The sequence below is a fragment of the Lynx canadensis genome, chromosome D2, assembly GCF_007474595.2.
Source record: "Lynx canadensis isolate LIC74 chromosome D2, mLynCan4.pri.v2, whole genome shotgun sequence".
In the NCBI taxonomy this organism is placed as follows: domain Eukaryota; kingdom Metazoa; phylum Chordata; class Mammalia; order Carnivora; family Felidae; genus Lynx; species Lynx canadensis.
In genome coordinates this window covers 54,702,269-54,715,563 of record NC_044313.2, presented here as the reverse complement: position 1 = coordinate 54,715,563, position 13,295 = coordinate 54,702,269, and the positions used below count along the sequence as shown (strand labels likewise).

Below are 13,295 nucleotides of genomic sequence, written 5' to 3'. Positions count from 1 at the left end.
GCATTTAGCTTAACAAAGTTAAAGAAATATCTTAACACCACTCTCCCCAAATAATAATAATACAAAAAATTAGAATACTTCAACTTCAAAATTCTCCTTAGTCTTGACTTACAGTGCTCTTAACTGAACAATGTTAGTTCTTTTTTTTTAAAGTTCATTTATTTATTTTGAGAGAGACAGAGATAGCGTGAGCAGGGGAGGAGGAGAGAGAGGGGGAGAGAGACAATCCCAAGCAGGCTCCATGCCATCAGCGCAAAGACTGATGCGGGGCTCAAACCCATGAAGTGTGAGATTGCCCCAGTTTTTTGTTTTTTTTTTTAAACTCTCCCAAATATATGGGGCACCTGGGTGGCTTAGTCAGTTGAGCATCTGACTCGATCTCAGCTCAGGTCTTAATCTCAGGGTTGTGAGTTCAAGCCCTGCATTGGGCTCCATGCTGGACATGGAGTTACTTTAAAAACAACAACAACAACAATAAACCCACAACTCTCTCAAATTTTATAAAATAGGTATTTTATACAGACACTGTTTGCCATTTTATGTATCTACCATTCTTTTCTGCATCTCATACTAACCTTCCTGTATCTCAGACGTTCTGGATTCCTTTTCCCTTTCCTGAAATACATCCGTTACTCGTTCCTTTACTGCAGATCTCACAGTGATAAAGTCTCTGAGATTTTGTTCATCTCTAACAGTCTTCATTTCACCTTTGTTCTTAAAGATTTTGTTTCCTGAGGACACAATTCCAGGTTGACCATTATTTCCTCTAGAAAATACTCTGCTGTCTTTTCACTTCCACTGTTGTTACTGAGAGGTCCTTATACCTGCCATTCCTTCGTGGCTGACTTCTTTCGAGATCTCTGTCTTTAGTGCTCTGCAGTTCTATCATGATTTACCTTGATATGGATCTGTTTTTAGTTATTCTGCTTGTGTTTAATCTTCTTTCTCTTATCTATTACCCAAGCCCCTCTAATTTCTTCACATGGCCATCTCCTATTACACCATCCTCTCCCTCATTAAACCTCATCCATACCTGGAATTTGCTAGACTTTTTCTTGCCTCAGGGCTTTTGCTCTATATTTTCTTTTGCCTAGGACAAAAGGTGAGAAGAGCCTTCCCACCTCTCCTTTGCCTGCAAACTCTCAGTCCCTTAGATCTCAATTCAATATTGGATCCTTAGAGACTTTCCCTGACCCTGTCCTCCTCCAGTCCACATTGCTATGATAGTTTCCTCTTTAATGGAGCACCATTTCCCCCCTGCCTCACCTTTATCACACTTTGCAATTATAGTTGACACTCGAACAATGCAGGGGTTAGAGGCTCTGACCCCCCATACAGTTGAAAATCCACGGATAACTTTTGAGTCCTCCAAAATTTAACTACTGACCATCCACAGTTGATGGGAAGCCTTACTGGTAACGTAAACAGCCGACTAACACATATTTTGTATGTTATATGTGTTATGTACTGTATTCTTAACAATAAAGCTAGAGAAAAGAAAATATTAAGAAAATCATAAGGAAAATAGATTTACAGTTCTGTACTGTATTTACTGAAAAAAGTCTGCATGTAAGTGGATTCATGCCACTCAAATCCATGTTGTTCAAGGGTCAACTATTCGTTTATGTGTTATTTGTTAGCATCTGTTTCCAACATTAGTCTGTAAACTACATAGGGATAATGATTGCACCTGGCTTTATTCACCAGTCTATATTCACAGCCTAGCACAGTGCCTGGCAAACAACAGGCACTCAATAAGTTTTTGTTGAATAAACAAATGACCAAATAAAAATCCAACATACTTTTTACATGGTACAAAACAGTGCTTCTAGATCTGTCCTTGCTATTATTCCCTTTTCCTAAAATGCTACTCTCTTGGCCTGTGAACTCCTTATTCAGCAAAGAAACCTTCTCTGTAAAGTCTTCCTTTACAAAACTTGCTCACCCATGAGCAGAGTTTTGCTGCCCATCTACGCACCTCTAGAACCTCAACCAGAGCCCTTACCCGACTGTACTCTAATTACTGACATCTGCCTCCTCCTTAAGATGGAAGCCCTGGAGTCTACTGCACCACACACACTGGGCATCTGGAAAATGCCTGAGGGAAAAGAAGCCTGAAAATGCACTGCAGGGTGGAATAACTGATGGAGCCAGGTCTTTGAGGAAATAAGAAGGAATTAGGTCAGGAGAATAAGAGGTTAGCCTCATCAGAGATAATGTATGCCATTCTTCAGAAAGAGAGTGAAACTGAGTGGGTTAGGGGTGATGAGAATAGCAGACTGTGAGGGGAAAAAGGAAGGAAATTGAGTTGACTTTGTATTGTCAGGAAAATGTGAGGAAGCCATTCTTCTTAGAGGGGCAAGGATGGAAGCTTGCGTGACAGTACCAGACAGAACAGAACAGCCACTGTGTTCAATACTTAAGTCTTAGCAACAGCTGACTACTAAGTAATGAGTAAAAGATTGCCACAGCTTCCTCACCCAGTCACGCTTTACCAAACCCAAGGAAGCATCAGTAAGTAAACCTCTCGCTGTCCCAGCTGCAAGTTTCCAGACGAAAAATCTGAGCTAAGCAGTTCTATCCTTTTAAAGGTCAGGCACTTCACACTCAATCATTTTGAGGGAAGAAATCTCTGATTTAAACTACACGAAATCATACAAAGAAACTTGAATGTGTTTTTATTACAACATGGTCTCTCTCCCATGCCTCTTGTCTTGAGCAGGATCTCTTCATATAAACAAAAAGATTTAATGTTCCTTTAAAACAGACCATGTCTTACTCAATTCGTATCAATTTGCACAGCCCTCCAAAATACCCTGCACAAAGGAGGCATCTGAATTGCTTTAAAATTGAATTAAATAAGAGGTGTTTAAGTCTCTTAGTAATTACCACACATTTGAGGAGGGAATTTTACAAATCTTTTTGAAATAACATAAACATGTCTCTCCCTGTGGAAGAGGAATGGGCAAAAGAGAAAAAAATGGGCAGGAAGAGAGATGGGAATTATTCAAAAATCTTCTTGGATGATCACACTAGTGGATTCGGTGGATACTTCATAAGATCTTTCAATTTACAAAGCCTTGACAATAGTAAGTGTGCACAATTTCTAAGGGCTGGATCTTTGGGAAAATAATGAGTGTATTCACCTTTGGAGCACTCACCATTCCATTAATGTGGGTACCAATCGTGTCTGAACTCTGTCTTCAAAAGCCACCTAGCTTCTATAGCTCTTATTTTCTTCCAATCTCAAAAACATATTATTCTTTACACTTGAAGGCCTTCTATAGAACCAAGAGTCTAACTATTAAAGCAAAAGGTAAAGATACCCAGTGGAAAACTCAAAGTAATGATTTTATTATCTCTTCCCAGTAACCTCTCTTTTTCCCTCTGGGGGCCATCAAGAATAGAGTAAATAAAAAACTGTGATGTCTATGACATATGCAGACTTGAAGCCATAGATTAGGAAAAACTCACTATTGTATTGCTGTAATCCCATGTAAATTTTCCATATAGCTTCATGTTAACTGTATGTCTATAAGCTATCAAAGATTTCAGTTTTACAACAGTAAGGTTTAACCCAGTATGAACAAAAATTAAATAAATCCCGTAACAGATACTAAGAAAGCAAATTAACAGAGGTCAGGCTCAGTGGCTATGATGTTCTATAAAACTATAAGGTTAATCAAGGAAATAAAAAATGTAATACATTTTAGAAGTGAGTCAGTCCAAAAGAATTGAAGACAGCTCCATTTACAATAGCCAAAAGGTGGAAACAACCCAAATGTCCATTAACTGATGAATGGATCAACTTGAAATGTGGTATCTCCATATAATGGAATGTTATTCAGCCATAAAAGGGAGTCAAGTACTGACACTGTTACAACAGGGATGAGCCTTGGAAAGCATTATGCTGAGTGAAAGAAGTCAGACACAAAAGGCCACATATCGTGTGGTTCCATTTATAGGAAATACCCAGAATAGGCAAATCATAGTGACAGTAGATCACTGGTTGCCAGGAGCTGGGGAGAGAACAGGGGGTATGGAAGAGTGACTGCTTAATGGGTACAGGATTTCCTTTTGGGGTGATAAAGATGTTCTGAAACATTGGTGGTGGTGGTTGCACAATGTTGTTAATGTCCTCAACGCTAATGAATTATACACTTTAAAATGGTTAAAACGGTAATTTTTATGTTATGTGAATTTTACCACTTTCAAAAAAAAAAGTGGAAATAAGAATTGGAACATAGTCTATTCTACTCAACCTAGCATACACACACTGAAAACCTTCTTTATTCTGGCATAGGGATTCAGAGCATGGTTTTGCAGACTATATGTTCCTTAGCCAAACTACTTAAACTCTCTGAACCTCCCTATCTATAAAACGGGCATACGAATACTATCCATCTTATACAGATGCTGTGAAGATAAAATGAAGATAATACGATGTAAGCACAGTGCCAAGTAAGAGTAACTGTTAAAAAAAAAAAAAAAGTTATAATTTCCCCGGAAACTATGCAATCTTCAATATTAGAATTAAAACCTTATCTAGATCAAAGGTTGTTGCAGTAAGGTCTGTGGACCTTTGGAGATCCCTGAGACTCTTTTAGGGGAGCCCATGAGGTCACAACTATATTTATAGTAATTGTATGACACTGTCCGCCTTTTTCATTGTAATGACATTTGCATAGACGGTGCAAAAGTAAAACTGCTGGCACCTTGGGGTGCCTGGGTGGCTCAGTCAAGCATCTGACTTTAGCTCAGGTCATGATCTCGCGGTTTGTGAGTTTGAAAACCCGCACTGGGCTCTGTGCTGACAGCTCAGAGCCTGGAGCCTGCTTGGGATTCTGTGTCTCCCTCTCTGCCCTGCCCCACTCGCATTGTCTGTCTGTCTGTCTGTCTCTCTCTCTCCCTCTCAAAAATAAAAAAACATTAAAAAAATTGTTTTTAAAACAAAACAACAACAGAAAAACTGCTGGCACCTTAGTATAAACTAAGGCGGCGGCAGCAAATTGTATGAGCAGCAGTATATTCTTCACTATATATACATGGTTTTTAAAAAAACTAGTTTCATTTATCCTTGATGAAACTGTAAAAATAATCGATTTTATTAAATCTCAGGCCTTGAGTACATGTCTTTTTAATGTATCTGTGTGATGCAATCAGCAGTATGGATAAAGCAGCTGGGCTGTATGTGGAAGCAGATGGCTGTCTGGAGGAAAAGCACTTGTGAGGTTGTCAGAGCTGGAGCTGAACTAGCCTCTTTGTCCACGAACACCATTTTTATTTGAAAGAACGACTGACAGACAAATTATGGTTATTCAGACTTGGCTATTTGACAGACATTTTCTCAAAAAAGAACTTCAAGGAAAACAGTATTTTGGGCCAATAATAAAATTTAAGCTTTCAAGTGAAAATAAGAATTTTAGAAAATGTGTCTCTGCTACCATGAGCTTGACAGCAGCTTCTTAATACTTAAAGTCTGTGGTGAAATTAATAGTGCGATCAATACGTTTTTAACATCGCATAATGAAATATGTCAACATTAGGAAGATGTTCATAACTCAGTGAACCGGTATCTTCTAAATGACCAATACAAAACTGTGCATAGATTAAAGGTCCGGTCAAAATGTAAAAGAGATCAATGGATTTTAGTGCAAGAGTATGAAATGTTCGCTGATAGGATTTCTGACCTTTACCGAACTGTAACTTGTCAAGTTTTAGTGTAGTATCAAATATCCAGAATTAGCTGAAAACACTGAAAGTACTCTTCATTTTTCCAAATACGTTTCTGTGTGAGTCCAGGTTTTCTTGTATACTTCAATCAAAACAACATATTGCAACAGACTGAACAGAGAAGCAGATATGAGAACCCAGCTGTCTTCCATTATGGAAATTCACAAAAATGTGAAGCAATGTCTATCTTCTCACTAAATATTTTTGGTTTGGGAAATAGATTTTTCATGAAAAATGCATTATTTATGTAAACAAAAAAATATTACTATTTTTAATGAACCATCAAATATTAAATTTCTAATTTTAATTTCTAATAAGGTAAATATTGATAACTATAATCCATATAAAGAAAGCTCTCTAGTGTCCTCAATAATTTTTAAGAAATTAAGTGATTATGAAGACAAAAAGCTTGAGAACTGCTATCTTATCGTTCACTGTTTTTGTTCACAAAACTGAAAAGTAATCTACTCCATACACAGGAGCCCTATAACTGGTGAAGACATCGGACTGTTATAACTCACAATGCAAAGGAAATGATCCATACCGGGTATCAAATTCCAAGCTCATAAGAAATGTTTTGGGATGTCCTGAAAGAACAATGTGTCCCTACTTTTTAAGACAAGGTCATTAGTATGCTATTTAGGCACATGCCAGGTATCCAAGACAAATCTGGTCCAAAACACACACAACATCTGATTCTATACTGTCTTTTCCTCCCCCCCCCAGCCCCGCCCCAAATTCACTTCCAATTGAAACGAGCTAGAAGATAACTGAGATTACCAATTTGAATTGAAATATGAGAAATCTTACAAGGGATCCTCTAGAAAAGCAAATCAATTTGGGGGCTTGCCTAAAGACTCATTTTCTCTGGAGGGTTTCTGATTCAGGGTGAGCTCTGTTCTATCCCGCCTTAATAAAAAGACCACAAAAACAAACTTCCAATTCAAGTTAGCTCCTCTGCTCACAGAAGACCTTGAATAGACTAATAAATAAACAGCATTAACATTAGAAATGGCTCTGGATGCCTAAACTAGCCTCAGAAATAGCCTGGGTCATAGACTGAGAATCCCTAGAAGCGATCTGTGTAGTAACGACAAAAATAAAAAAACAGTAAACATCTGTTGGTATGTGTTTTGAGGATGTTTGTATGTGCTAAGCACTGTTCTAAGCATTTCATGTAGATTAGCTTAATCCTAATAATCTTATAGAGTTTGTATAGTTATCATCCCATTTTGTCATGGTATTCACTAGATCTGTGTTATGTCACTTTTGCAACTAACTACCATCCTAAAATGCCATCCTTTCTGCCTCCTATAGACTGAAAAACATGAAGAAAGCATACATCATAAAAACTAGATTGCTACAATCAATATCCACCATCCAAGTAACTCAATAATTATCAGATTAAAATCTGATACTTTTCCTACAACAAATTCCTCTTTTAAGATAATTGCTTACTATTTAAAAAAAAAAAAAAAGAATTGACACACTCTTTATGATAGTAAGATCTCAAAGAAAAGGAATCAAAACTTGTTGAACTTCTAGCAGTGCTTTTAGGCACCTCTTGATGGAAACAAAGAAGCATTCCAGAAACATACCTGTTGGAGCCATCTTTCATATGGACTTTGGCATAAAGAACATCCACCATGCCGGGATCATCGTTCATGTATTCTATCCCTGCCATCTCTACCTCTAAGGGTTTGCCCCCAGAAATGTCACTGCAAAGGAAAAAATGTTAGATTTTTACAAATGTTTAAACTAAGAGGGCCATTATATTTTAAACATAGTTATTATACACAGTCAAATATTACCAAAAATAAAATTGTTGGGAGGTTTTTTTTTACTAACAATATTATCTAACCATCCTTCCAATTTCAAAATTGTGTTCTATGCACACCAACTAGAAATACAAGTAGTTCCAAAGTCACACTACAGTTACCCCAATACCAGTTTATTAGTACTCACAAGAAAAAGCCAAGGAATGACAGTTCTGATTGACAAAGACATTTAATGTGTTGCCCATCTCTTGGGTCTTATTTCATTATTTCTATAAGCTGCAAACAGTATTTTACTCATCTAACAATGGTGGAGGCATAAAGTGGTATAACATCCTAACAGCAATATTTATAAAAAGTCTTCAAGAGTAGAAACCCTTTGTCCAAGCAACTCAATTTCTGGGAGCCAAACCTAAGGAAATCATTATGAATTCAGCTACGTATCCAACCATAGCTGACAAAGGGAAGTTCTTTACAGAAGAATTCCAACTAAAAAACGCAGAAGTAATGATGAAATCAGGGTATCACCATTTTGCAACCCCTGATGAAATAATGGATGAAGACAATGATTAGCAATGGCTGCTAAAACTTAACGGCAAAAGGCTGAAATATAAAGAAAATATAAAGAGGGGAGCTCTATAACAATCGATCAGGCTAACCACACCTGAACCCACTGATCAAACTTATCACACACACACACAGAAGAACAACCAGACAATACTATTTCCTGATATGATGTAACAGGTTACACTTATACTCATGAAAAACAATTTGGGCACAGGGTTTGACTGAAGCTTTGTCTGGAACAACCAAAGATTGGCAACAAATTAAATATTCATTAAAGTTTTAAGAAAAGGTGCACAACAATGTACATGCTATATATTACTATTTGTGCAAAAGATGGGAGTAAGAAAATTTATATATATATATACGTATATATATACATATATATACGTATATATGTGTGTGTGTATGTATATCCATTCCCTGTACGTATAAAAAATCTCTGGAAAAATCTGTTGCCTTTAGAGAAGAGAGCAGGGTGCTTGGTGGGAATAGCAGTGGGAAGGAAACCCTTCACTGCATATCCTTTGAATCTTTAAAATCTTGCACCATGTAAATGTATTATCCATTAAAAAGTTAATATAAAAAATATATGCAAAAGAAGCCACACATAAGTTTATAAAATGCCCATATATGCCAAAGAAGCCAAACACAAAAGTGTACAGACTGATTTCTTATTCATATGACATTCAAGAACAAGCTAAATTAATCTATGGAAATAGAAATCAGAACAATAGTTGGCTGCTGGGAGAAGTGAATTTACTGGAAAAGGTCATCAGGGAACTTCATAGAGCGATGACAATGTACTACATCTTGATTTGGCTGAAGTTACATGAGTGTATGCATTTGTTAAAACTCATCAACTACACTTAAGATCTGTGCATTTTACTGTAAGTAAATTACACCTCAAAGAAGAAATACAGACTTGCATATTAAAAAGTCTGAGAGTACATACTCCACAGCATTAATAGTAATTATCTTTAAGCGGTAAGATTAAAAGTGATATTTTTGTTTATCTATAATTTTTGACTTTTCTAAAACTAATTATATATGACTTTATTTATTTTAATTGAAATATAACTGAGATACAATGTTACATTAGTTTCATGGGTGCAGGTATTACTTTCATGTTAAGTAAAACTTCACCGTTCTGCTTCCTTCCCAGACTCCTTAAACAGATTTATCCTTCAACCAGAAAAGGCCCTGCAGTGCCAAGGTGAAACCCAGCTAAAAATCAGCTCACCATACACAGTCTTCTGCAAGCCCCATGAGGCTGGACAATCTATCCATTTTGTCCACTCTGATATCCTCAGCCGGGCACAATGCCTTATGTAAAATAGGTAAACTCCATAAATCTCTGGTAAACACTGACTGGATGTTCTACACTAAACAGAGAAGCTTTTCTGGACAATTTTGAGAAGAATGTGGACACGTGCCTACATCGTCATTGAAAAAAAATGTGGTACTAGCTCAAAGACAAAAGGAAGTTAGGATAAACCAAAGGACAATTCCTAAAAAAGCAAAACAAAACAGTTCTCTTGACACTGCACCAATGCCACAGAGAGACCCTTTGTAGTCTAGGAAACTTCACGGTAAATATTCCCTTAAAACTTCAAGACCATATTATTGCACAAGACCAGAATTTTTTTCAGTAAGAAACTATTTTAGACAGATATTCAATAAAAATTACCGCCTCCATCATAAGTATCCCTGTTACCACCTCTAATAAGTGGGGTGTTCCAAAACACAAGCCACGCTCTGAACTATTACCTGAGGCCTATAGCTTCAACCAACAGCACAGAAGATCTCCGTTCCAAATAAAAGCGAAAACTCAACACAGAAGACTGCCATTCAATCCTATCAAGGTATAGTCAAACAAACTTACATGAAAAAAAGTTTAATACTAACCATACATTCTTCTACGTTTTTTCCCCCCAACTCTGACCCCGCATAGATCACCCCAAACCACCATACCATTGGTTTAGTTTCCCACTAAAATGTTTTTACTGGATTCTGCCTAATGCTCTACCCTCAAATTCTAGGGATCGAGCCAAGAGAGAGAACCATGTAAACAATACTTTTGTATTCTCTGCAAAAGTCCTGTTGAAGACACTGCTCATCATCATTTTGGGTTAAGATTTACATGACAAATTTTTCTTGCATTGAGAACCAGAAAAGGATTCTCTCCTAAAAAACTGCCATGCTCCTTTTTATCAGGTAAGAAGTGTAATAATGGATGTGTTTCTTTTTGGAATTTAGTTCAAGTGTACCAGTGCTTGAAAACTATTAAATTTTAATGCTCAAGTGTAATTATAACCATTCCTTGGTTTTCAGGTAAAACCTTCTCCCATTCCATCTTTATCTCTGAGCTCCCTGACTTTTAACATTTCTCTTGTACGTATATCCTCAATCCAAACCACCTCAAATCTTTGGAATTAGATGGGGTACCAGGAACAACAACAACAAAAAATGCAACAATGAAACAGGATCTAAAGCCTGTCTCAGGAGTAGGATCAGAAACTCTTTCAACCTTCCCTAGGATTTACCAAGAGGGAGAGAAATTCAGTGGTTTACCTGACTCATACTCTTGGTCATGGTGACAAAGAGTCCACCTGGGACACGCGTGAGCATACTTTTCAACTGACACTTGAGGCAATAAACAGGAACCAGCATTCATCCATGGGTATTTTTCCTCCTCTTCTCTCCTTATTCTTGTCCCTTTTTAACTTATTTGGTTTTACCTCAGGCCTACTGGGAACACTTAGGTACAAGAAGAGTGATACTGGAACCAAAAAAATACTGCGTATTTGTCAGACTATATACTCAGAGCCAGCGCACTGTTTGTGTTCTCCATCTCACAAGGAAAAGTCACAAGGGATACATTTAAAGCTTCAGCGTTTACTGAACACTGAATAATTCATTCGGAATCTATAGAGCTTCATGAGCCCTTAGCTTAAGAATTGAAATCAAAATTCTGTTCCTGGTCAGGTAACATCACTCGAAAAACACCCCCAAATTAAAGACAAATATTCAACTGTTTCTTTAAAATATCTATTTAGCACCACAGTTTTAATTAAATCCCAATCTAGCCATGTAGATTTAATCTCTCAATTTTAAAAAGTCATCAAATTAAACCACAGCATGTTACTTATTAGTCTATCAATTTCAAAGTTTTTCCTTCTTATATTTTAATTTGGGATCTTTACATCATAAAAGGCCCAGGTTAGAAATGCCACTATTCTCAGGTCATGAAGTCAGGGTTCAGGAGATTGAACCCCAGGAGATCCAGCCCCCTGTGAGGCTCTGCGCTGACAGCATGGGACCTGATTCAGATTCTCTCTCTCCCCCCCTCTCTCTGCCCCTCCCCCATCTCAAAAGAAATAAGCAAACATTTCAAAAAAAAGAAAAGCCACTATTTACTGACAATCTAAGTATATCAAGTACAAAAGCTAAGATCGAAGAGTATGAATAAAAAAGTTAAATGAGAATTCTACCCACCAGGGCTGTAAGTGTGTGTGTGGCTATATGTATGTATTTTTAGGAGACATTTTTCCCTTGTTAGGGAAACAAGGCACTTCTAACCAACCTAAACAGCCAATTCTGAGTCTCATTCTCCTCAGAAATAAGTTAATTTTGCACTATGTGCTTTTTAAACAAGTATGTGTGGCAGAGGAGAAAGTGGGAGAAGAGGGCTGGGGGGGGAGGGGTTGCTTTACTAGCTAGTTTCAAATCTTTTCAGCTTTTTGAAAAAAACCTCTTCAAAAAAATTTTTGCCTGCACTGCAGATTTTTGGCAGTGTAACTCTGTCCTATTTCAAAAGCTTTGCTGAATTTGAAAAACTACAATTACTGTTTTCATCCTGTCATGTCAAAAATTCTTAGGAACTATTAAGGCTGCTCTTCATTTCCTATGCACACCAACCCTGACATGCTTAAAGGGCTCAGATTTGGCATTTAGTCACAAAAGGCACCAGGAGACATAAAAGGGAAGAACTCAACTAAATCCTCACATAGCTCAGGATAAAGCTTCAGTGATTAAAAACCTGTGGCCTGATTTTCACAGGTAAGAAAACAAACACTTCCCTAAACAAATAATTTATCTACCTTTAAATTTTTCTTAGCAGGATTACCCTCATGGCAGCCAAGAAAGTGCAGCTGCTTTCCGTTTCGTTTGGCAAAACATGATCTGGAAATAAGTTAAGTATGAGGACTAATTCTTAAATCAGATAAAATTGCTCTGTTTTGTAAGGTAAAGCACAAAGTTTTATCGTATGCAAGGAAATTGCAAATATCTAATTACAAACAATGATTTTGAATGTTAGGTTAAGATGGAGAGAGAACAGTTAGGTCCATCAGTGAGCAAAGATCAAGACAAAGAAGTATTCTTTGCAGACTGCAAACCCAGTCAGCTTATGATTTTGCTCAAGAAAAATACCTTGTCTTTAAAACTGTAAAAGAAGAAATGGCCCACAAACAAGTCACCCTATTACATAGTTTTATTTACAGCATATATAAGAAAATGTAACCCTTTTAGCTTGCCTCACCCAATGAACTAGGTAACCCACTTCTACAAGGCCATATCAAAATAGTATGGGGGGGCGCCTGGGGGGCTCAGTCTGTTGAGTATTCCACTCTTGATTTCGGCTCAGGTCATGATCTTGCGATTCATGAGTTTAAGCGCCGCATAGAGCTCCACATTAACAGTGCAGAGTCTGCTTGGGATTCTCTCTCTCCCCCTCTCTCTGCTCCTTACTTGCTCTCTCCCTCTCTCTCTATCAATCTCTGTCTCTCAAAAATAAATAAGAAAACATTAAAAAAATAGTATGGGACGTAGGGGCGACTGGGTGGCTCAGTTAGGTGTCTGACTTCGGCTCAGGTCATGATCTCATGGTTCAGGAGTTTGAGCCCCGTGGTCAGGCTCGCTTGCACTCTGTGTCTTTCTCTCTCTCTCTCTCTCTCTCTCAACAGTAAATAAAAGTTAAAAAAAATTGGGGTGCCTGGGTGGCTCAGTCGGTTAAGCGTCTGACTTCGGCTCAGGTCATGATCTTGCGGTCTGTGAGTTTGAGCCCCGCATCGGGCTCTGTGCTGACAGCTCAGAGCCTGGAGCCTGTTTCAGATTCTGTGTCTCCCTCTCTCTCTGACCCTCCCCTGTTCATGTTCTGTCTCTCTCTGTCTCAAAAATAAATAAACGTTAAAAAAAAATTTTTTTTGATTAAAAAAACAT

General features: G+C 37.6%; 1 protein-coding gene across 5 annotated transcripts in view; it reads right to left on the bottom strand.

The window, feature by feature from the left end:
* The window catches only part of ASCC1 (activating signal cointegrator 1 complex subunit 1), a 108,570-nt gene that overhangs the window by 44,512 nt on the left and 50,763 nt on the right, over positions 1-13,295 (bottom strand). For all 5 annotated transcript variants that reach the window (XR_003972858.1, XM_032595289.1, XM_030334680.1 and 2 more), the window contains exon 7: positions 7,332-7,451. Coding sequence is in view for 4 of the 5 variants with exons in the window: in XM_032595289.1 (XP_032451180.1) it covers positions 7,332-7,451 (120 nt within the window). In the remaining variant the exon portion in view is untranslated. The remainder of the gene's footprint in view (positions 1-7,331; positions 7,452-13,295) is intronic.